Below are 21,605 nucleotides of genomic sequence, written 5' to 3' on the forward strand. Positions count from 1 at the left end.
AGAGGCAGTAGTTGGGTGTCTTGGAGGACTCTGGGTAGGTAGGTGGTCACCAAGAGGCTCGTACACTTCCACAGGAACCCTGTAAACATGCAGGGAATTCCCACAGGATCCCTGCAAACACTGTTCTTGTGCAGCAGCTCACCGCAGCACTGGCACACTGATTGAAAAATGCTGCACTAGACCATCAGGGCTTTTAAAAGGTAGGCCCGGGCAGGGCCTACGGAGGGAGGGGCAGAGTTGGTGGGCAGCCAGGGAAGAAATGTGTTTTCTGTCAAGGGCAGGCTTGTGGTGGTGGAAGGGTGGGGCTACAGTTTTGGTTTCTGCTGAAAATGCACAGGCATTTTTGGCCGAAACTTGAACCCAGATTTCGGATCAGTGTGGTGCCAAATCCAAAACTGAAATTCAGCCGGCTTCTATAGCCCCCATGCTAGCATTTAGGAGCGCAAGTAAACACATAAATGCTGGTATTCTAAACATTTATGCATGTAACATACATTTTAATGTAAGCACCTTAGTTACAGAATTGTCCCATATATGTCTTTATAAAATACTAGCAGAAGTTCTGCAGAAACTGCACCTAGATTGAAGGCATGCACATTCCACCTGCACAAGAACAGGTATAAATGCCATTCACATGTAAACTGCAATCCCACTCATGCACCACTACTCTCTTGGGTGTGCCTATTTTTAAAAGTACATCTGGCCTGCACCGCACATGCTTTTAGGTGTGACCTAATTTTATAACAGCCCATTTTACATGCATAAAACAGCCTTTTTGGCATAAAACTTGCTTATGAAATTTCCCTCTTATTTTGTTGATCTAGCAGAAATGTCTATTATCCCAGTGTTTTAGACCAACATGGAAAATGAGAGCATATCAACAACAAGGGATCGACATGAGAAAATTTTATATCATCTAGCTGTGTTAAGCAAATTTTGACTCATAATTTGACATAAGTTTGTAATGAAATAATACTTCAGAACTTCTTGGGATGATGGGGATTTTCACAAACATGTTTGCAGCTTGAGCATTTTGTCTATTGTACAGATTCAATTTCACCAGCACCTCAAAGAAAAGCAATTTCAATAGATTACATTAATCAACCTTTCTATTAGCATCTGATTTATGCTGTCTCAGAATAACTACTTCTAACCTCTACCAAGCACGGATAAAATATCAGATAGGAAGTTTCAATAGCCCACCTTGCTTTTTCACTGGCATTCTTAACCTTACTCCTGCAGGAACTGAAGTTTGTACTGGCAGTTACTGTTGTAAGCTGACACCAACAGATTTTACTTAGATGCTCAAGTACATCTGCTTTAAACCAAATTTAAACCTGTATTTTCAAATCTGTCTTCTGTCTTCATGAAATATCATGATCCTTTCTAAGCGTCCGCTTTTGGTAAGTATGTGTTTTTTCTTGAAAAAGAAACAGGGCAATAACTCCAATAAGGAGAAATCGGTCTTGTTTTTCAGGAAGTTTTCAAACTGCGTTTAATCTATAAAGATAAATAATATAATTAATTATGTTTGGAGCAATAAATCTATGAAAACTATTTGAAGATCAGAAGTTTAGGAGCCAGCGCTGGACTTTTTGCATATGCGGCGGGTTAAGGCACATTTCCCAGTCCAAAAGGGCAATGTCATCTCCATCCAAGGCAATCCAAAGCATCCAATCCTTGCAAAAATAATTCAACGAGTTAGAAATGCAAATCAACCAGACGAGATACAGCATCAAATCTCAAACAGACTTCACACCCGCTGCTTTCCAGTCTCTCTCTCTCTCTCTCGTCTTGTTAGTGAACACCAAGTATTTATTGAACTCAGTATGAGGTGATAATTTTTTCTCATGCACGGCAGGATCAAGCCTTTTACTTTGCTACAGTGTTTAATGTCCATCTGCTCCTCCCCTTCAGCAGAGGATTAAGCTACCTAGATCCACATTTGTGCCTGTGCTACTTCAAATGGCAGTCGAGCACCACCTGGGCTCAAACGCGAGACTGTCAGATCCACTATCTGCATCTAGTCCTCCACTTCAGCAATCTCTTCCGAGAAGTTTTGTTTCCTATGCAAGCAGGGTAGTAGGTGCTTTTCATTACCTAATAGCACAAACCAGTCAGCCTAAGCGGTGCCTTTGTGAGAGAAAGCCGTAAGCTTTTTCTTCTGCAATAATAACATGTGACTGTAGGATCGCTGGAAAACATCAGCGAAGGGTGTTCACTGTTGTTTGACGGTGCAGCGATGAAGCGTTACCGAAATTCGAAGCGGAGGACAGACGAAAAACCAGGTGAGTTTTTCCTCTGCGGCACAGTTGCCTCGCCCTTCAGGTGTCTTTCAGCTTTGCAGGGGTTTAGTGTAACGCCAACTTCCACAGCTCAAGACCGGGGCAACAACACTACTGTGGTGGCCACTAGGTAGCCCGAGCGAGCTCCTCTCAGAACCTGAGCCACTCCTCCCACGAGCCGCAAGGCCGCCTCCCGAGTTCCCATGGCAACGGAAGGACCGCTGACCTCTTCGTCGTCCTTCTCTTCTTCAAAGGCCACAACCCCGTCACCGACCAATAGAATGGCTAATTAACAGTGGCTGGGAGAAAGGTGACCAATCAGAAGCACGTTCTCGTGACACACAGGAAAAGAAGAACGGGAGCCCGGATCGTTCGTCGCTCTCTGGTTGAGTAACCATAACCACCTAACTCACTGTCACAAGGAGATTGTGCGGTACTGGAAGATGGCTGCAGAGACTCCCTCGGGTATTCATGAGCAATGAGAAACGCATCTGTTGAGGGTTGAAGGATCCCTCCTTTGTCGTCGGGAGAAATGGCTTTAGAAGGAGACAGACGGACAGTTCATCATCTCGCATTCATAGATTTCACCATGCGTTGTTGGGAAGTACAAAAACAAAAAGATTATCCTTTCAAATAAAGGCATCCGACGCTTTTTAATGGATCCCATCAACCCCGACTTCCACAGCACAAGGAGAATGGTGATGATTATACATGTCCTTGAGCAGACAACGTCCAAAAATACAGTACTAATAAATAACGAATACTCTAGTAAAGCTGGTTAAATTCCCAAACAGTCAGAACCAAATTTACAAATGTAAAAATACTTCAGGCACACCTGCTATATATTCAAATGCAACAAATCTTTTTACTGTGAACGATAGTTCAACTGCAGAACACAGCTTCCATCAGAATATATGTAATAGGGGGGGGGAAAAGCCACTTTTCAACAACATCCCTTCCCCACCGGATCTAACGTGATCGTCAGTATAGTCCAATGGCTCATGTGAGCTTGCTGAGAACTACAAATCACATCATTGTTGGGCTCGATCTGAAGCATGTGCATTGAGTGAGATACATCTCGCAGCAGAATTATTCCGAGGAGGTCCTCTTCATTCAGATCGAGCAGCAGAACCTATGGGCTGATGGGGTTGTAGTTCAAAGCACGCCAGCATGTATACACACATCCTGCGATGGGAGTTACCGTTTCGATCAAGGAGGTGTGGTATGGAGTTTAGGTTGCGCATGTTGATGATGTCATAAGCCTGCCGCCTCGGGGAGGAAAAGAATTTGTAGTAGTAAGTAGAACTGAAGAGGTATTTGAGCTGACTTGTTGGTATTATACGCTTACCTTGCTGGACGTTCTTCTGTGGAGCTGGAAATATCAGTCATAGTTAAAATAAATATGTAAGGTGTACCGGGACTATTTTGTTTTAATTATATAGCACACTGTGTGTTACTCTTTATGCACATGCTCGTCCTTAGTCTCCAGGATCTAGCTTCCAGTTTAGCGTGGGCACCGCCAGAGTTTGAGATGCGTTAGAGCTTTCAGGTCATACACTGCAAGTGGAGAAAAGAGATTACCTTTTTGCAAATAATTTGCAAGGAGATTTTCTTTTGCATGTGCCTTATGTAGTAGAAATGGTATTTCAAGGTCAGTTACACCAGACAGAGAAATACTTGCTGTATTAATGTGTTTCATTCTGATTCAGAAACTTCTGTTTGTGCGAATCTGTACGTTATCAAAGTATTGCATAAAATAAACTAAAAGAAGCATAATCGTGATAATAGTAAAATAAAATTACACAAACAGCACTTTAGAAACTTACTGCAGTAGTAAAGGGCAATAACGTGAACAGTTTATAGGGCCTCGTACTGGTCCATGTCACTGCTCAGATTATACTTTTTGTCTGTTGACAGCATATGGCATACTTAGTTGCTATAGCTGCTGTTTGTACTCCTTACTTCAGAATTGTATAGAACTTTACCTGCTCATTCTTTTGTGGAAGTCTGATGTTCTCTGTTAATTTGGGGGAAAGTGTATCTGATATCTTTGTAGCTTGTAGTTATTGGGGGGGGGGGGGGGGGTACTATGGGTTGAATGCAGAGTATGGGTTCATGAGGTTTCCAGTACAGTTTTTGAATGCACATTTGTATTTCCAATTTATGGCTATTTTATTCTCTACAGTTGTAATTCCCTTCCAATAAAACATATAGCATACAGCTTTAACAATGAACTTTTGTGTGCTTACACAAGTTTTCATAAATAATTATTTATGAAGACAGTTATAGACTCACTGGCCTTCAAATATAGTAGAATCATACCATATAATTAAAATAGGTTACATTAATGCCAGATCCGCAGTAAACAAAACAGAAACACTAACAGGCTGGATCACAAAGGAAGCCATTGATTTACTGTTCATCAACGAAACATGGATTCATGACCAAAATGATCCCATAATCCTGGACCTGTGCCCACCAGTATACAAAATCCTACATTGGACCAGAGAGGGAAAAAGAGGAGGAGGTATCGCCCTAATTTACAGATCTCATTTCATCACTGGGACCACTGCAATGTCAATTACATCGCAACTCGAAATTGCTTCAATCAGGATTCAACATAAAACCTTATCTGACTATCTGAATTGTGTCATATTCAACAGACCACCAGGTAAATGGAACGATGCCCAGACAAACTTCATGGACTTCATATCAACTACACTTGTACATCTAATTCAAATGTACTAGTCTTAGGAGATATTAACCTCCACCTAGAAGACCCAAACCCAAACGGTGTACAAGAATGCATGGAATTCTTCCAGTTGTGGGACTTCAAATGGCCACACTCGAACGCTACCCACATAAAAGGTCACACACTTGACTTACTTGTACATAAATTTACAACAGACCGAAACTTCATAATAACAGAACATAAATGGTCCAACAGAACATAAATGGTCCAATCACTTCAAACTAAATTTAACCTTACATTGGCTGAAGAAGGGACATCCCCAAGTAGAAGAAAAAACAACTTACAATATAAGAGGTCGTGTAGATGCAAAAACATTTTGGCAATCAATATATGACAACAATTGGGCAGTTTTAGCTGATTCTGAATACTTTCTCGTGGAATGGGAAAAGAGAATGAAATAGCACCTATACGAACAAAAACCTCATACAAACCCAATAAAACCTTGGTTCAGCGACAATTTGAAAATACTAAAAACAATATCTAGACGACTTGAAAGAGCATGGAGAAAAAATAGAAACACCCAAACACTAACATGGAAAGAATCACAAAGAAAATACAAAAATGAGATTAAGAAATCCAAACGGAATTACTATAAAGCACAAGTTGGAACTGACTTCAAGGACATGAAGAAATTATACAAACTACTAGACACCAAACCAGTTACCATATCAAATGCCAACATTCCACCAACAGAAGAACTTGCCAAATACTTTAAAGAAAAGATTTCCAACATACGCAAAACTATGTCTCATGAAAACATAACCTTGATACCTTCCTTGATGAACTAGACCCACACTCTGGAGAATATCCAGCAGATCGGTCTTGGTCAAACTTCACCCAGACTACAGACGAAATAGTTGCACAGGTAACCAGAAAACTCTCATCTGCTCATTGTCAACTTGACGCATGTCCCAACTATTTAATGAAATCACCACCTGACCGATTCATTGCAGATCTTACATCCCATCTAAACTACATGTTCCAACAAGGCTTATTCCCCAAGGACAAAAGCAACATTTTACTTACACCATTACCAAAAGACACCAAGAAGAAATCAAATGATGTCACCAACTATCGTCCTGTGGCATCCATCCCATTGACAACCAAATTGATGGAAAATATAGTAACCAAACAACTCACAGAGTATATCGACAAATTCTCAATACTTCATGAAGCACAATCCGGTTTCAGACCCCTCCATAGTACAGAAACTGTACTGGTATCTCTTCTTGCCAAATTCAAGCAAGAAAATGCACTAGGTAAAAACATTCTCCTACTTCAATTCGACATGTCTAGCGCATTCGATATGGTAGACCACAATATACTACTAAGTATACTCGACAGGATAGGAATTGGAGGGAATATACTCAAATGGATCAAGGGGTTCCTAACCACAAGGTCATATCAAGTAAAGTCAAACTCCAGCATCTCTCCATCCTGGGAAACCGACTGCGGAGTACCTCGGGGATCGCCTCTCTCACCCATCCTTTTCAACCTAATGATGACCCCCTTAGCCAAGTCTCTTTTCAATCAAGGCCTTAACCCTTTTCTGTATGCAGATGATGTCACAATATACATACCTTTCAAATCGAACCTTTCAGAAATCACCAATATAATAAAAAACAGCCTAAGCATAATGAATACCTGGGCTATGACATTCAAACTAAAATTCAATAAAGAAAAAACACACTGCCTTATTCTTTCATCTCAACATTTTACAAACTACCCCACAGCCGCACATACCCTGGAACACACTCTTCCAATCTCAGATAACAACCTGAAAATCCTCGGCATTATTATTGACAGCAACCTAACGCTAAAGAACCAAGCCACTGCCATTACAAAGAAAATGTTCCACACAATGTGGAAACTCAAACGGGTAAAACAATTCTTCCCAAGGGAAACTTTTCGCAACATGATTCAAACAATGGTATTAACACATTTCGATTACTGCAATGGAGTATATGCGGGTTGCAGGGAACAAATCCTAAGGAAACTACAGACCGCTCAGAATACGGCAGCCAGGCTTACCTATGGAAAATCTAAATTTGAAAGCGCAAAACCCCTCCGGGGAAAACCACTGGCTATCAAGGAACATATCGCTTTCAAGATTTATACCTTTGTTCACAGAATAATACATGGTCTAGCTCCGTGCTATATGTCTGAACTAATTGACTTACCAATTAGAAACACAATTGAATCAGCCAGAACGTACTTAACTGTTCATTTCCCAAGTTGTAAAAGCCTGAAGTATAAATCAATATACGCATCAAGTTTCTCCTACATATGCACACAGCTCTGGAATTCTCTATCAAAATGCCTGAAATCTACGAATAATCATCCAAAATTTAAAAAAAAACCCTAAAAACTCACCTGTTCAAGAAGGCATACCCCACAGTATCTGACATAAACACCAAATAATGAAATATGGCATTTTAATCAGGAAACAGACAGTTTTCAACCCCGACGCATGATCACACCCTAACATTTTGTCTGAATCACCCCAACCTATTTACCGATACTTCTTTACTGTACTTGTCACTGTAATAGTACCCCTATACTGTATTTGTTCACACCGGAGTCTGTAACCACCTCTCTGGAACTATGCAAGCCACTTTGAGCCTACTAATAAGTGGGGAAAAGGTGGGATACCAAATGTAATAAATAAATTGATGCCCACAAGTGCCAAATAACATTTTGTGCAAAAAATATGTTTAAATTCTCACTTAACTTGCTAGGTGAAAAGAATAAGTTGGGTACTTTATTCTCTACTCAGCTGTTTTGGGGTTCGTGATATGGCTCTAAACATCTCTCCCCCTCTTATCCATGTTTGAATTATTTGATCAAGGGTAAGTCTATTTTATTTTAAAACTTAAAGCATTTCCTTTATTTCACATGAAAATATTTTTATGTAAAGAAGATGAAAGTTTCATACCCCCCCCCCCCCCAGTATGAGACAGGGCCGGTCTTAGGCAGAGGCGACCAAGGCGACCGCATAGGGCCCCGCGCGGCGTGCCTAAGAGGGCCTCGCGCAGCGCCTCAACTCTGCCTCGCTTGTGCCTCCGCTCCGACCTCCGCCGCTGCTCGCCTTAGTCGCCTGAGATGATCCCCATTCCCGCGGCTCGGCCACTCCGCTCCCGCCACCCCCGACGCGGCATCCACCCCCGGCTTGGGTCCGCTACTAATTGTAGTGGACTTGAACTGAATAATTTCTGGGGAGGGGAGGTTTCATGATAGCATTGTGCTTATTATTTCAATCAGTTTTTTTTTTGTATAAGTTTAGCTTCATTTGTCTTTATTTGAAATCTCGTAAATAAAAAAATGTTCTAAAAATGGAATAATCGTATCAATGGGGTGGAGCTAGGGTGGGGGCGGGGCTAGGGTAGGCGGGGCTAGGATGGGGCCCCACCAAATTGGTCTGCATAGGGCCCCGCACTTGCTAAGACCGGCCCTGGTATGAGATATATGTAATTATTTGGAGTTTCTAGCAGATCTTTGAAAGCAAGAGGGGAAATAGTTGTATGTCTAGACCCACTCAAACAGTATTAGATTGAGGTGACACCCACTTTGTTTGTTCTGCTGCACATTTTCCTTTCTTTGGGTGAGAGTGAGGCTTTAAGTATCAGCCTACTACTACTACTATTTAGCATTTCTATAGCGCTACAAGGCGTAAGCAGCGCTGCACAAACATAGAAGAAAGACAGTCCCTGCTCAAAGAGCTTACAATCTAATAGCCTCTACCAGTTCTGTTTCCTTATCAAGTACATGTGTGAGGTTTGCTATGGTGGCTCGTGTAAATGATGTCTTAACAGCCTTGTGGTGGAACCTCCAACAAGCAGGTTATGATCAGTCTCTGGACTAGATTTACTGAAAGGTGTTAGTGTGTTGCCACATGTGTTTACTTCCAGTGGCATTTTATGTAATGTGACCTATTTACTAATAACATGTATAACAGTGTTAGCATGTGCTAATGTGGCAGTACACTTTAATAAGCCTAGCCCTCTTTGTATAGAAGGAAGGAAGTCTACTGTATCAGGGCCCACACAAAGGGAAAGGTGAGTGCTACAGCACCAACAAGGGACAAAGAAAAAGGAGCATCAAACACAAGGATCCAATTGATAAAATCAAAGGTTTATTCAGCAAAGGACACCCTTAACAAGGGGAACATCTGACATGGCCACATTCCACTAAGATATGGTGCATTAGGGGTCAACAACTGTAGTTACCCCTTCCACTGTTGCACTCATCTACCTTCAGAGAGACTTGCTAACCATATAAGCAGTCCTCTTGCCACCATGCCAAAACAAGGTTCAAAAGACCATGCTGAACAGCGAAGCCTTTAGCCTCTTCCTAAAAGTTGTATAGCAGGCCATCAAACCTAACTCCCAAAGTATTGCCTTATACAAGAACTGTATGGGATAGCAACCTTGATATCACTAATACCGGAGGTGAAGGCAGGACTGGAATGCATGGGAATGACTGGAGTAATTGAAAAAGCAAACTGAATCTGTCGAGTGATAGGAACCTGTGGTTCCAGTGTCCAAAATAAAATGAGAGAGTTCACCTATGTGTATAAATGATTAAATGTAATAAAAATTAATTTCCCCCTTTCGATAATTTTATCTGCACCAGAAGAGAGAATGACCAAACTGGCAAGATAAGCCATAATATGTGGACTGAAAGATCCCATTAGATGGGGAATGTGCTTAGCTCACCACATTTGTTACGCCAGAGGGACATGACAGCTTCCAAAAGCTCTCATTTGACCTGACTTCAGCCCCTGAGATAATTATAACTGAAAATAACTGTGGCCCTCATGATAGTCAACGATGCAGTAGCTTACTTGGATAGCATGTTTGTCTATGGAATGTAGAGGTAGCTACAATTTATTGAATTTTATTTCATGGATTATTATTGTCTGTCTAGAAATAATGAATGTTTATTTTCTTACTATGATACATATACTTATATTCCCCAAGATTGATCGAGGCAATTTTCAAACTTTTAAGAGTCCAGTCTTTGAGAAGGGAACATGTTCTGTGCTTTCTCACTCTGTAGTGATGCATCTTTAGATGGAGATGCTGGCAACAGTTAAAGCTGCAGAATCTCATCAGTCTCAGAATAAATAAGTGTTCAAAAAATGGATAGAATGGAGGAAGGAAGACAGGCAGGTCCGGAAGCAGTTAGTTGGCAGCAGTGATGGTATTGATCAAGTCCATGACATTTTTTTCCCCAAACATTTTTCTCAGCTGTTTATAGAGAAATGCATATTTAGGTATTATGATTAGTTTGTCTTATTGGTCCATTTCTTTCTTCCTCCGGAATCTCCTGTGCTGAGACTGCAATTTTTAAGATTCATCCCAACATTTTCTTTGAGCAGGGGTTCTCAACCCAGTCCTCAGGGCACACGTAGCTGGTCTGGGTTTGAAGGCATCCATGATGAATATGCATGAAATAGATTTGCATGTGCTCCCTCCATTGGATCTGTCTCATGCATTATGGATGTCCTGAAAACCTGATTGGCTGGGTGTATCTTAAAGGCTGGGCTGAGAGTCATTGGCTTAGAGACAAGATATGTATCAATCAGTGATTAGCACAGAAAGATGCTGCTTATTTCTAGAAGACTTAACCAGGAAGGTAAGCTGGAGTCAGGTAATGGTTTTTGTCGTTCATACCCTGAAAGTCTTTGAGACGTTGCAAGCCAATAGCATATCCCATGATGCTCTTGTCAGTTTAATTCATAAACAGAGTCTTATAAAATTGGCTTGAAAGTTTATTCCTACAGAGACCGCACTAGAGGAATATGACTGCTGACTAGAAAAGGCACTTGATATAGTAATGACCTCAAAATTAAAGTTTAACAAAGCCAGCCACAGCTGGAATTATAGGGACAATACCAGTTTTCCCAGTTAATTGTCTAATAAAGACCATCCAAAGGTGGTTATGTTAATAAAAAGATTTTATTGTAGCTAAAACACAGCTCACAATGATGACATATACAATATGGAATGTTACAGTTTCTAGTGAAATATTTACTTATGAGTGATTTCTTGAGAAAAAGATTACACTTTGCATTATATCATTCTCTGTTAGAATTTTATGTAACAGCACACATATTGGGAGTTGGCACACATTATATTGGGAACTAAGAGAGAAAGTTATCAAGATGTGATAAAAGATTGCCTTTTATCACACTTTATGGTTTACCGCGGTAGTCAGCAACCTGTGGTTTAACAGTCCTTCAGGTTGATGATTAATGTGATAAATGAATAACACTGAGGGGCATAATCGAACGGCGCTGGCCAACTATGTGGCTGGCGCCGTAAAGGGGCGGAGCCAATCGTATTATCGAAAAAGATGGGCGGCCATCTTTTCTTTCGATAATACGGTTGGCGCCGGCTAAATCTCAACATTTAGGTCAAATGTTGAGAGGGCCGGGTTCGGTTTTCAGCCATAATGGAAACTGGGCCCGGCCATTTCAAATCCGGCGAAAAGCAAGCCCTTTGGTCGTGGGAGGAGCCAGCATTTGTAGTGTACTGGTCCCTCTCACATGCCAGGACACCAACCGGGCACCTTAGGGGGCACTACAGTGGACTTCGCAAATTGCTCCCAGGTGCATAGCTCCCTTACCTTGGGTGCTGAGCCCCCAACCCCCCCCCCCCAAAACCCACTCCCCACAACTCTACACCACTACCATAGCCCTAAGGGGTGAAGGGGGGCACCTACATGTGGGTACAGTGGGTTTTGGGGGGGTTTGGAGGGCTCAACATTTACCACCACAAGTGTAACAGGTAGGGGGGGGATGGGCCTGGGACCACCTGCCTGAAGTGCACTGCACCCACTAAATACTGCTCCAGGGACCTGCATACTGCTGTCATGGAGCTGGGTATGACATTTGAGGCTGGCATACAGGCTGGAAAAAAAAATTTTAAGTTTGTTTTTTAGGGTGGGAAGGAGTTGGTGACCATTGGTGGGATTAAGGGGAGGTCATCCCCGATTCCCTCCGGTGGTCATCTGGTCAATTGGGGCACTTTTTTGAGACTTGGTCCTAAAAATAAATGGACCAAGTGCAGCCAGCAAAATGCTCGTCAGAGCCAGCCATCTTTTTTCCATTATCGGGGGCAGCCAGCCATCTCTTAACCACGCCCCGCCCCTGTCCCACCTTCGCTATCCTGCCTTGAGGTTTGGCCGGCTCCGCGATGGAAAGCAGTTGGCGCCAGCCAAAATCGGCTTTCGATAATACTGATTTGGCCTGGTTCAGGAGATCACCGGCCATCTCCTGATTTGTGTCGGAAGATGGCTGGCGATCTCTTTCGAAAATAAGCTGAACTGTTTACGAGCCATCCTGCAAGCAGTGCTTTTCTAGCAGCCTGGAGCATCAGGCTGCAAAGCTGCGGCCGGATGCTTCCAGCTGTGAATCAGAACCCTCTCCCACCCTCTACAAGGTCCAAGCCCACATGTTCCAATACCGCTAAAGTGGCAAGCAGGTACTTCATTGGTGGTCCATGGGAGTTTTGGGGCAGGAGCGATGCCCAGTTTTTCCTGCCAAGCCTGGCGCCTTTTGAAAAATAGCACTCCTAGTGGTAGTCTTGCGTTACTACTGCTGGGGGGGGGGGGGACAGAATCAGGAGAGGCCATATCTATAGAATCAGGAGAGGCCATATCTATATGATAGCCCCTTTAAACTCCAGCCAGGAGCATCGGGTTGCGGCGAATAGATTTAAACCACAACCTTATGCCTCATGTAAACCCTGATCAAAAAGAGCAATTTTTAAAACCTATGTTTGCCTTTTAACTTCAGGAAATTTCCTGACATGGAAATTTTTCCCTGTACATATGTATTCCCTTTGTAAAATGGAAAATGCATGTATAGATTTTAGTTCTACCTAAGCACAAACCCTTGAAATCTGTGTATGGTGTAAATCACCATATGTAAATAGCTGCTTTCTGAAATTGGTATATATATATATATGTGTATGCAATATACACATGTAAATGCTGCAGTTTACCTGTGGATATGTTTCTGAAGTAATGGCCATAGTCGGTGGCACTAAACATAAGTATTGGCCACTGACCACTTGCAAGCAGCATTATTCCCATGGTCCAGGAGCATCAGGCTGCCAAGCCACATCCCAATACTCCTGGGCCTGCGATGGTCAGTCCAGCCCTTCCCCTCCCCACCTCAATGAGCCCCCACAACAGCTACTGAGGTTATTTTACCATGGTTCTGTGGCCGTAAAGCGACTTGCAGTATATCACCACATGTCGCATTAGGGCATTTGCTTATGAATGAGATGCAAAACTTTTATTTGCTTATTTTGCATCTCCTTAATCAGTAACCTGTTGCGACTTTAATATCGCTGCAGTATTTTTGGGAACAGCAGTGTTATGGCCCTAACGCTGCATGATGACTTCCCCCCCCCCCCCCAAGTAGCACATTTAAAACAGAATTTTTTTTTCATTTAGGGGGTCTTTTACAAAGGCCCACTAGTGTTTTTAGCGTGCACTAATGATTAGCCTGCTCTAAACAGTAGAGATGTCCATAAGAATATGTGGGTGCCTCTAACATTTAGTGCACATTTATTTTTAGCGTGCGCAAAAAACGCATGCCTTTGTAAAAGGACCCCTCAGTGTACAATTAAGCTCTGGAATTAATTGTCGGAGTATATGGTAAAAGCACTAAATCAAAACAACAGAGGAGAGAAAAGGAAAATAGAGATGGTAAGGTAGAACAGTTGCATTGCATATATGTCAAAGCTCAGCCATTGTGTGTCTTTTGATTGTAATCTGTTTGCATTAGTTTAGAGAGAAATGCAATGAAGGAGTAGCATGGTGCCATAAAGACTTCTGCTTCAGCACTTAACATAACTACAACTACTTTCAGAACAGAAAAATGGTGGGGATTGCACCTGAATTTTCCCCTGAGGGCCAATTACAGATTTCAAAATCAGAAATCATTGAGTTATTGGCTAAAAGGTTTATACGACTTCCTGAACATGAGAGGTAAGAGGCATGTTTTTTTTTTTTTCCAGAGCTCTTTATGGTAAAAATTCTTGGGGGCTTCTGTTCTAATTATGAATCTTCTTTCCCAGTGGACCTTGTTTGATATTCCTTGGAAATAGGCAGTGGCATTCCGAGGGGTGCTGACACCCGGGGCGGATCGCCGATGCGCCCCGCCCCCACCCGGGTGCAGCGCCCCCCCCCCCCCGTACAGTGCGACCCCCCCCCCCCCCGGTGAAGAGACCCCCCCCCCACCCTGGCGAAAGAACTCCCTGGGTGCACGCCACTGGGGGGGGTGCTGCGCGCCGGTCAGCGTCGTTGGTTTCCATGCTCCCTCTGCCCCGGAACAGGTTACTTCCTGTTCCGGGGCACAGGGAGCATGGAAACCAACGACGCTGACCGGCGCGCGGCACCCCCCCAGCGGCGTGCACCCGGGGCGGACCACCCCCACCGCCCCCCCCCCCCCCCCCCTTGGTACGCAACTGGAAATAGGTAAAAGCCGTATCCTTCAGTTGTGGCAGATGTGTCATTCTACATTGAATGAAATTGTTTTTAGGCATGTTTACATTAGAACAGTGATAGAATACCAATGTGAACTACTACTACTACTACTTATCACTTCTATAGCGCTACAAGGCATATGCAGCACTGTACACCAAACATGAAAAGACAATCCCTGCTCAAAGAGCTTACAGTCTAAATAGGACAAGCAAACAGACAGAACAACTAAGAGGTAAGGGAATTAAAGAGGAGGGGATAGAAGGGTACAGGGCAAGAGAGTAGTGGTTAGGAGTCAAAAGCAGCGTTAAAGAGGTGGGCTTTTAGCCTGGATTAGAAAACAGCCAAAGACGGGGCTAGACATACAGGCTCGGGAAGTCTATTCCAGGCGTGAGGTGCAGCGAGATAAAAGGAACAGAGTCTGGAATTAGCAATAGAGGAGAAGGGGACAGACAAGAGAGTTTTATCTACAGAACAGAGTACCCGAGGGGGGGGAGCATAGGGAGAGACAAGAGTAGAGAGGTACTGGGGTAGAATGAATGCACTTATAGGTCAGTAAGAGAAGTTTGAATTGAACTAAACCTAGATCCAGTTGAATCTGGTCATTCAGATGTAAAATATACTTGGATCAGGTGGTTCTAATGAGAAATAGACCTGGATCTGGGTAGGTGTCGATTACACCTGGGTCTGTGTAGGTTTGGGAGCTCTGATGGGAAATAAAGCTGGATCTCTGTGGGTTCTGGTGGGAAGCAGACTCAGGTCCATTTGTTCCAGTATGAAATAAACCTGCATTTGGGTGGATTTGGCAATTTTGGTTAAACAAGCAGAAGCTAGAAAGAATATGTGGCTTAAATTTATTTATTTATTGCATTTGTATCCCACATTTTCCCACCTTTTTGCGGGCTCAGTGTGGCTTACAATACGATATGAATGATGGAAATACAATTTGTTACAACTTGGTTATGGATTACATTGTGAAGAGTTATACAAGACAATCAAAGTGTTGTTAAGGAATATAAACACTGGAACCAAACCTTGAAACATTGGAAGGAGACAGCGGGAGGTTAAAAGGGCATTATGTATGGTATACATATTTCTGTGAGTAAAGGTATGAGACCACAGGCGAGATAGTTGTAAAAGAAAAGGAATACTTTTGAAAGTTTTCTTTTTTTTTTTTTTTTCTCTCCACAGAAAGCTGTTTTCATATGGTTCTCTGTTCATGGGATTTAATGGAGCTTTTGCTGGATTAATAGCAAATAGCTTATTTAGGCGAATTCTGAACATCACGCAGGGTCGCATTGTAGCCAACATACCAATGGCTGTCCTTCCCTTTCTGACAACAGTGGCCACTTACAATGGCTGTGTGTGCCAGCCCTTGCTATCGGGTACATTTCTGATGACATTTATGTTTTCACAATTTGCTTTCCTGTATGTAATAATCCATCTTCTTTTTAATAAACAGTTGTCTCCATCTTAAAGGGGTCTTTACAAAGAATTACAGATTTATGTGAAACATTCTAAAAGTGCACATTAAAAAAAATTGTTTGCACCACCCCACAAATCATTAAGAAGTATTTTAATTGCACTCCACAGATACCATCTGCTTGTTTTTTTTTTCATTTTGTGCTTCTTTTCTTTCTTTCTTTCTTTCTTTTTTGTTTGTTATAAAGCAATGCAAACATGAGTAAACATAAGTTCTTTACTCAGGTATATGGACTACTAGAACAATGAGGACACTTTTGTTATGTCTTAAGAATTTTTTTTTTTCAGTTTATATTGTTATTTGTTTACACTGCTGATTTTGTTTTGATGACATCTCATGGTGCGTTGTTTGTAATGTATTATTTCATTTTTTATGTAATTTTGTTCCTCACTTAGGACCCCTTTTACCAAGCTGCGGAAAAAGGGGGCCTGCACTGGCGGGGGTGCATGTTTTTGACATGTGCCGAGGCCCCCTTTTACCTCAGTGGGTAAAAGAAAGGTCTTCCTATTTTTAAAGAAATGGCCATGTGGCAAGTGAAGCACTTGCTCTGTGGCCATTTCAGAGGAGAGCCCTTACCGCCATCCATTGAGGTGGTGGTAAGGGCTCCCTTGCTAATCTGACGGTAACCAAGGCAGCACGTGGCACTGCCCGATTACTGTCTGGTACACACCAGTGCTACAAAAATAAATAAATTTTTGTAGCACTAGATATAACAGCGCACTGGGGGTGGGATTTATAGCATGGAATGTTGGCACGATTTGGGTTTCTGCCAGGTACTTGTGACCTGGCTTGGCCACTGTTTGGAAAGAGGATACTGGGCTAGATGGACCATTGGTCTGACCCAGTATGGCTACTCTTATGTAAATTAGGAACACACAACAAAACCGCCGCCTCAGGTCTCAAAGGCCGCACAAGTGTGCATCTGCAAAATATCAGCTAGATAACCTCCAGAAGAATTCCAAAGAGGGGCATAATCGAACGAAAACGTCTATCTCCATGGGCGTTTATCTCCGAGAACGGGTCCGTGAAGGGGCGGACCGAACCGTATTTTCGAAAAAAATAGACGTCCATGTTTTATTCGACAATGTGTGAGCTGGGCGTTTTTGTTTTTCAGTGATAATGGAAAATGAAAGCGCCCGGCTCAAAAACGAATAAATCCAAGGCATTTGTTCGTGGGGGGGGGGGGGGGGGCCAGGAGTCGTAGTGCACTGGTCCCCCTCACATGCCAGGACACCAACCGGGCACCCTAGGGGGCACTTTTACAAAAACAAAAAAAAAGGTAAAAGAGCTCCCAGGTGCATAGCACCCTTCCCTTGTGTGTTGAGCCCCCCCAAATCCCCCTCAAAACCCACTGCCCACAAGTCTACACCATTACTATAGCCCTAAGGGGTGAAGGGGGGCACCTACATGTGGGTACAGTGGGTTTGGGGGGGTTGGACGACTAAGCATTAAGCAGCACAATTGTAACAGGTAGGGGGGGGATGGGCCTGGGTCCACCTGCCTGAAGTCCACTGCACCCCCTAACAACTGCTCCAGGGACCTGCATACTGCTGCCAGGGAGGTGGGTATGACATTTGAGGGTGAAAATAAAAAGTTGTGAAACATCATTTTTTGTGGTGGGAGGGGGTTAGTAACCACTGGGGGAGTCAGGGGAGGTCATCCCCGATTCCCTCTGGTGGTAATCTGGTCATTTAGGGCACTTTTTGGGGCCTTATTCGTGAAAAAACAGGGTCCAGGAAAAGTGCCCTAAATTCTAGCTACAAACGCATACTTTTTTTCCATTATCGGCTAAAGGCGCCCATCTCTCCTCGGCCGATAACCACGCCCCAGTTCCGCCTTCGCCACGCCTCCGACACGCCCCCATCAACTTTGTACGCTTCCGCGATGGAGTGCAGTTGAAAATGTCCAAAATCGGCTTTCCATTATACCGATTTATTCGTTTTTCTGAGATAAACGTCTATCTCCCGGTTTGGGTTGAAATCTAGGCGTTTTTCTCTTTCAATTATAAGGTGGAAAGCATACTAAGAATTAGTAAAAAAAACAAAAACTTATTGACGGACATAGCCATAATCAATTATGTGTAGAGAAATAATGCTATGTCCCTGATTATGGCTCTTGTCTTACTATGTTCCACTTGAGAAAACTCTGGTTCAGTGATACCACAGGTGCACAGTTCGAGTTAAATTCTGTATTTTTTGGAGACGTGTATTTAAAACAAAAATGGGGTGTGGGGGGGGGGGGGGGGGGGAGATAGGCATAATTGCTCCAGATGTTAAGAATAAGCTGTCTGTGGTTTGGTGTAATGTGAAGATAGTCCTGGAGACTCAGATGCTGCTTTGTTTATTCTTTTGTTATTCTGTCTTTTTTTTAAAACAATAAAAGAAACTCTTTTTTTCCACATGAACTAGTTAATAATAAAATGGCTTATGCATTTTTTTTTATTTTAGGTGACTTAAATTGTGAAACTTGTGTCATCGTCAGAGGAGCATTAATTGGTTCCGTTATTGGAGGCCTGTATCCCATTTTGTTAGCTATTCCTGTAAATGGAGGACTTGCAGCCAGGTATGTTTTGTATGTTGTTATTAAATCCAATAAACCTTTGTTGCCAATAATGGTGTGTAGAAACTGTTAAACTTGAAACTTGGATAATTAATTTATTAAAAATTTGATATACCATCTATCAGATGACTGACTAAGCAGTTTATAAAATTAAAATTATAAAATCAAATAGATTGAAAAGAAATACATTATCAAATAGTAGAGGAGAATAGGAGGAGGAGGAGGAAATAATTATCTTCCAAATGCATCTTGTAATAAGAATGTCTTTACACCCTGTGTAAACATCTGAGAAGAATGTTCAACCATTGTTACAAAGAGAGGCAGAGATGAACTAAGAACTGCAAACAAGCAGATCTAGGCCGAACACCAAACCTGATTGTTACTCTTCCAATTCAATTTTACCACCGTATGATTATCCTTCTTACATACCTAGCGGAGTGTTTCTCTCCCCTTCTTTCTCTATTGGGATGCTGTTCCCATTCACCACTCTTTCACTTTTTCTGTGAAAAAAAAATACTTTCTGAAGTTGCTCTTTACTCTGCCCCACCCCCCAGCCACCAGTATAGTTACTCCTTGTACTATGGCTTTCTTTCCTCTTGAATAAAGTTCTTATTGTGCATTATTTATAGCTTCCAGGATTTGAATGCCTCAGTTGTATTCTTCCCCCCCCCCCCCCCCCATCTCTCATTTCATCTAAATATGTATGGGGAAGTTTTGAAGCTGCATTGGGGCTTTAAGTCACGTTATTTGTCCCTTAATGTGACTTAAAGGACACTAACATAGCTTGTCTTGCACTAATGTGGCGATATGGAAATGCATATAAAGCAGTTAATTACTGTGTAAAAACTATAATGCGGGTGGGGGGGGGGGGGGTCATCTGATGCTGTGAACGGAGCCGGACGCTTTCTCTGTGCACTACTCGGGGACCACTCTGTATCTCCCTAATTGACCCCCCTGTGAGTCTTCTTTCAGACTTTATTTCCAGTGCTATACTGATACAGAACTTTATGGGTGGCTACATTACTTGCTTAGCACATCCAAAGGCCATTAAACCCCCATGTAAAGAGAAAGAATGCGCTCAAGTGCAGGCCGACAAGATGGCGGTGTCTCTCTCTCTCTCTCATGCGCAGACCTTAGATGTGTCAGCCTTTATTCCAGAGCTTACTGAGGCTGTAGTAAAAGCTTTTGACTCTCGTTTCACTTACCTATCGGCACAAATTTCTGGACTGGCACAACTTACCTCAGAATTCACCCGCCAGGCAGGTGAGTAGGAGTGTTGGGTGTCAGACGTAGAGGACACTGTTTAGACCCAGGCTGCTGACGTGGTGCACCTGGAGGTGCTCCTTAACAGACAGCAGCAAACATTTGAGGATCTTGAGAATCGCAGCAGGAGAGAGAACCTGCATTTTGTGGGGTTCCCGGAAACGATCCCCAAGGCCTCCCTGCTTACTACTCTGAAGACTTGGTTGCAGTCACGATTCCCTCGGAGGGGGGAGGGGCGGTGCCCCTGTGCACCTTGACGAGGTGCATTGGGTCGGGCCCCTGCGGGACGGGGATTCCAGGCCTCGTGTGATCATCACTAAATTCCATCAGTATAAACAGAAAACTGCTATTTTATGTCTATACAAAAGCAATAGGGAACAAATGCAATTTGAAGGTCATTCCTTCAAGATTTTTCAAGACTATTCTATTGCACTCTCTGCTAATCGTCGTGCGTTCACAGCCACCTGTGCAAAGCTTGTGGGCGAGAAATTGAAATTTAGATTGCAATATCCAACTTACTCTGAAAGTACTCTATAATGGTACACGGCTAGCATATGCCTCAGCTGATCAGTCACGCGAATTGATGAATACCTTATCATGAACTGTCTGCATAGAACATTTTGCCTTTGGTCTAAATTACATTGCAAACCTTGCTGAGAGTGTGAATCTTTAGAGCTTTTGGAGCTTGGGTTTGCCACCTTTACTAAAGTGGGGAGGGGGGGTCATAGTTGCAGTGTTTTGTTTTTTTCTGCCATATCAGGTTCTTATGTGTGAGGGAGAAGGGTATCCCTTATCATGATCATGACTAAGTCTTTCCTCCGCAGGGGAGGGTAGAGACGTTTTTCTGGAATAAAGGGATTGGGGTGAAGGGGGCGGGGGAGTTGTGGGGGGATGGGATGGGTATTGGGTAGATTATATATATACACTTGCTGTTTTGCATTGCTGCTCATGCCCTGTATATGCACCCCCTCTTAGGGGCGATATGATAGTGCTCTTTTTGTCTCTGGTGTGCCGTACGTGACATTCCCTGGGGTGAGGCTGGGCACCCTAGGGATATTTTATAGCTGGACCCTTGTTTTTTTGTCTGCCAACCGAATGGGACTGTGGCTAAAACAGGGGCACCTCACTTTATCTCATGGAATGTCTTGGGGTTAACCTCTCCCATTAAAAGATCTATGATTTTGTCATTATTGATACACCATGGAGCATCAGTGGCGTGTTTACAAGAAACCAAATTAATGGATGAAGAGCATGCTAAACTGCGACAGCAGTGGGTGGGAGAATGTTATTCCTCCTCCTCCAGAGGGAAGCATGGGGGGGGGGGGGAGTCGCTGTATTTATCAAGAAAGGTTTACCTTCATATTTTCAAAGCACTTAGCCTTCCAAAGTTCCATAGGTTTCTGTGGAACTTTGGAAGGCTAAGTGCTTTGAAAAGAAGCCTCCTTTTCACACAAAGCTGATTGCTGGAGGTGGTGATGGTCACTATATTCTTGAACATTTTAACTACCCGGGTCAGACTTTTTCTCTGTGTAGTCCCAATCAGTATGATACCAAATTTTTTCAACAATTGGTACAGTTAGGCCTGTGTCATTCAGACTCCCCCTGGATTGTCCTGGGAGATTTTAACCAGATATTGGACCCCTTTTTGGATAAATGGTCCCCTGGGGGGTCTGCAATACAGGGAGATAGGAGGTTCTGCCGGGACTTTTTTGCAAGATGTTAAATTTAATAGACCTGTGGAGGTTGCTTAACCCTACCAGGAGAG

At 42.9% G+C, this 21,605-nt stretch overlaps 2 protein-coding genes across 7 annotated transcripts in view; one reads left to right on the forward strand and one right to left on the reverse strand.

Annotated features, from left to right (window-relative positions):
- The window catches only part of LOC115468422 (disks large 1 tumor suppressor protein-like), a 184,348-nt gene extending 182,619 nt beyond the window's left edge, over window positions 1–1,729 (reverse strand). Inside the window, exon 1 of the mRNA XM_030200116.1 lies at window positions 1,204–1,729. Within this exon, the coding sequence (XP_030055976.1) occupies window positions 1,204–1,222 (19 nt within the window). The 5' untranslated portion in view covers window positions 1,223–1,729. The remainder of the gene's footprint in view (window positions 1–1,203) is intronic.
- The window catches only part of TMEM126A (transmembrane protein 126A), a 38,856-nt gene that overhangs the window by 8,874 nt on the left and 8,377 nt on the right, over window positions 1–21,605 (forward strand). The window contains exons 1-5 of one of the 6 annotated variants that reach the window (XM_030200114.1): window positions 3,249–3,580; window positions 7,814–7,886; window positions 13,922–14,040; window positions 15,727–15,920; window positions 18,466–18,580. In XM_030200114.1, coding sequence (XP_030055974.1) covers window positions 13,931–14,040; window positions 15,727–15,920; window positions 18,466–18,580 — 419 coding nt within the window. In that variant the 5' untranslated portion in view covers window positions 3,249–3,580; window positions 7,814–7,886; window positions 13,922–13,930. Of the gene's footprint in view, window positions 1–2,216; window positions 2,289–3,248; window positions 3,581–7,813; window positions 7,887–13,837; window positions 14,041–15,726; window positions 15,921–18,465; window positions 18,581–21,605 lie in introns of those variants that run through there. The other 5 variants (XM_030200110.1, XM_030200112.1, XM_030200111.1 and 2 more) reach the window with 5 other exon arrangements.

The sequence above is a fragment of the Microcaecilia unicolor genome, chromosome 4 (assembly GCF_901765095.1).
Source record: "Microcaecilia unicolor chromosome 4, aMicUni1.1, whole genome shotgun sequence".
Classification (NCBI taxonomy): domain Eukaryota; kingdom Metazoa; phylum Chordata; class Amphibia; order Gymnophiona; family Siphonopidae; genus Microcaecilia; species Microcaecilia unicolor.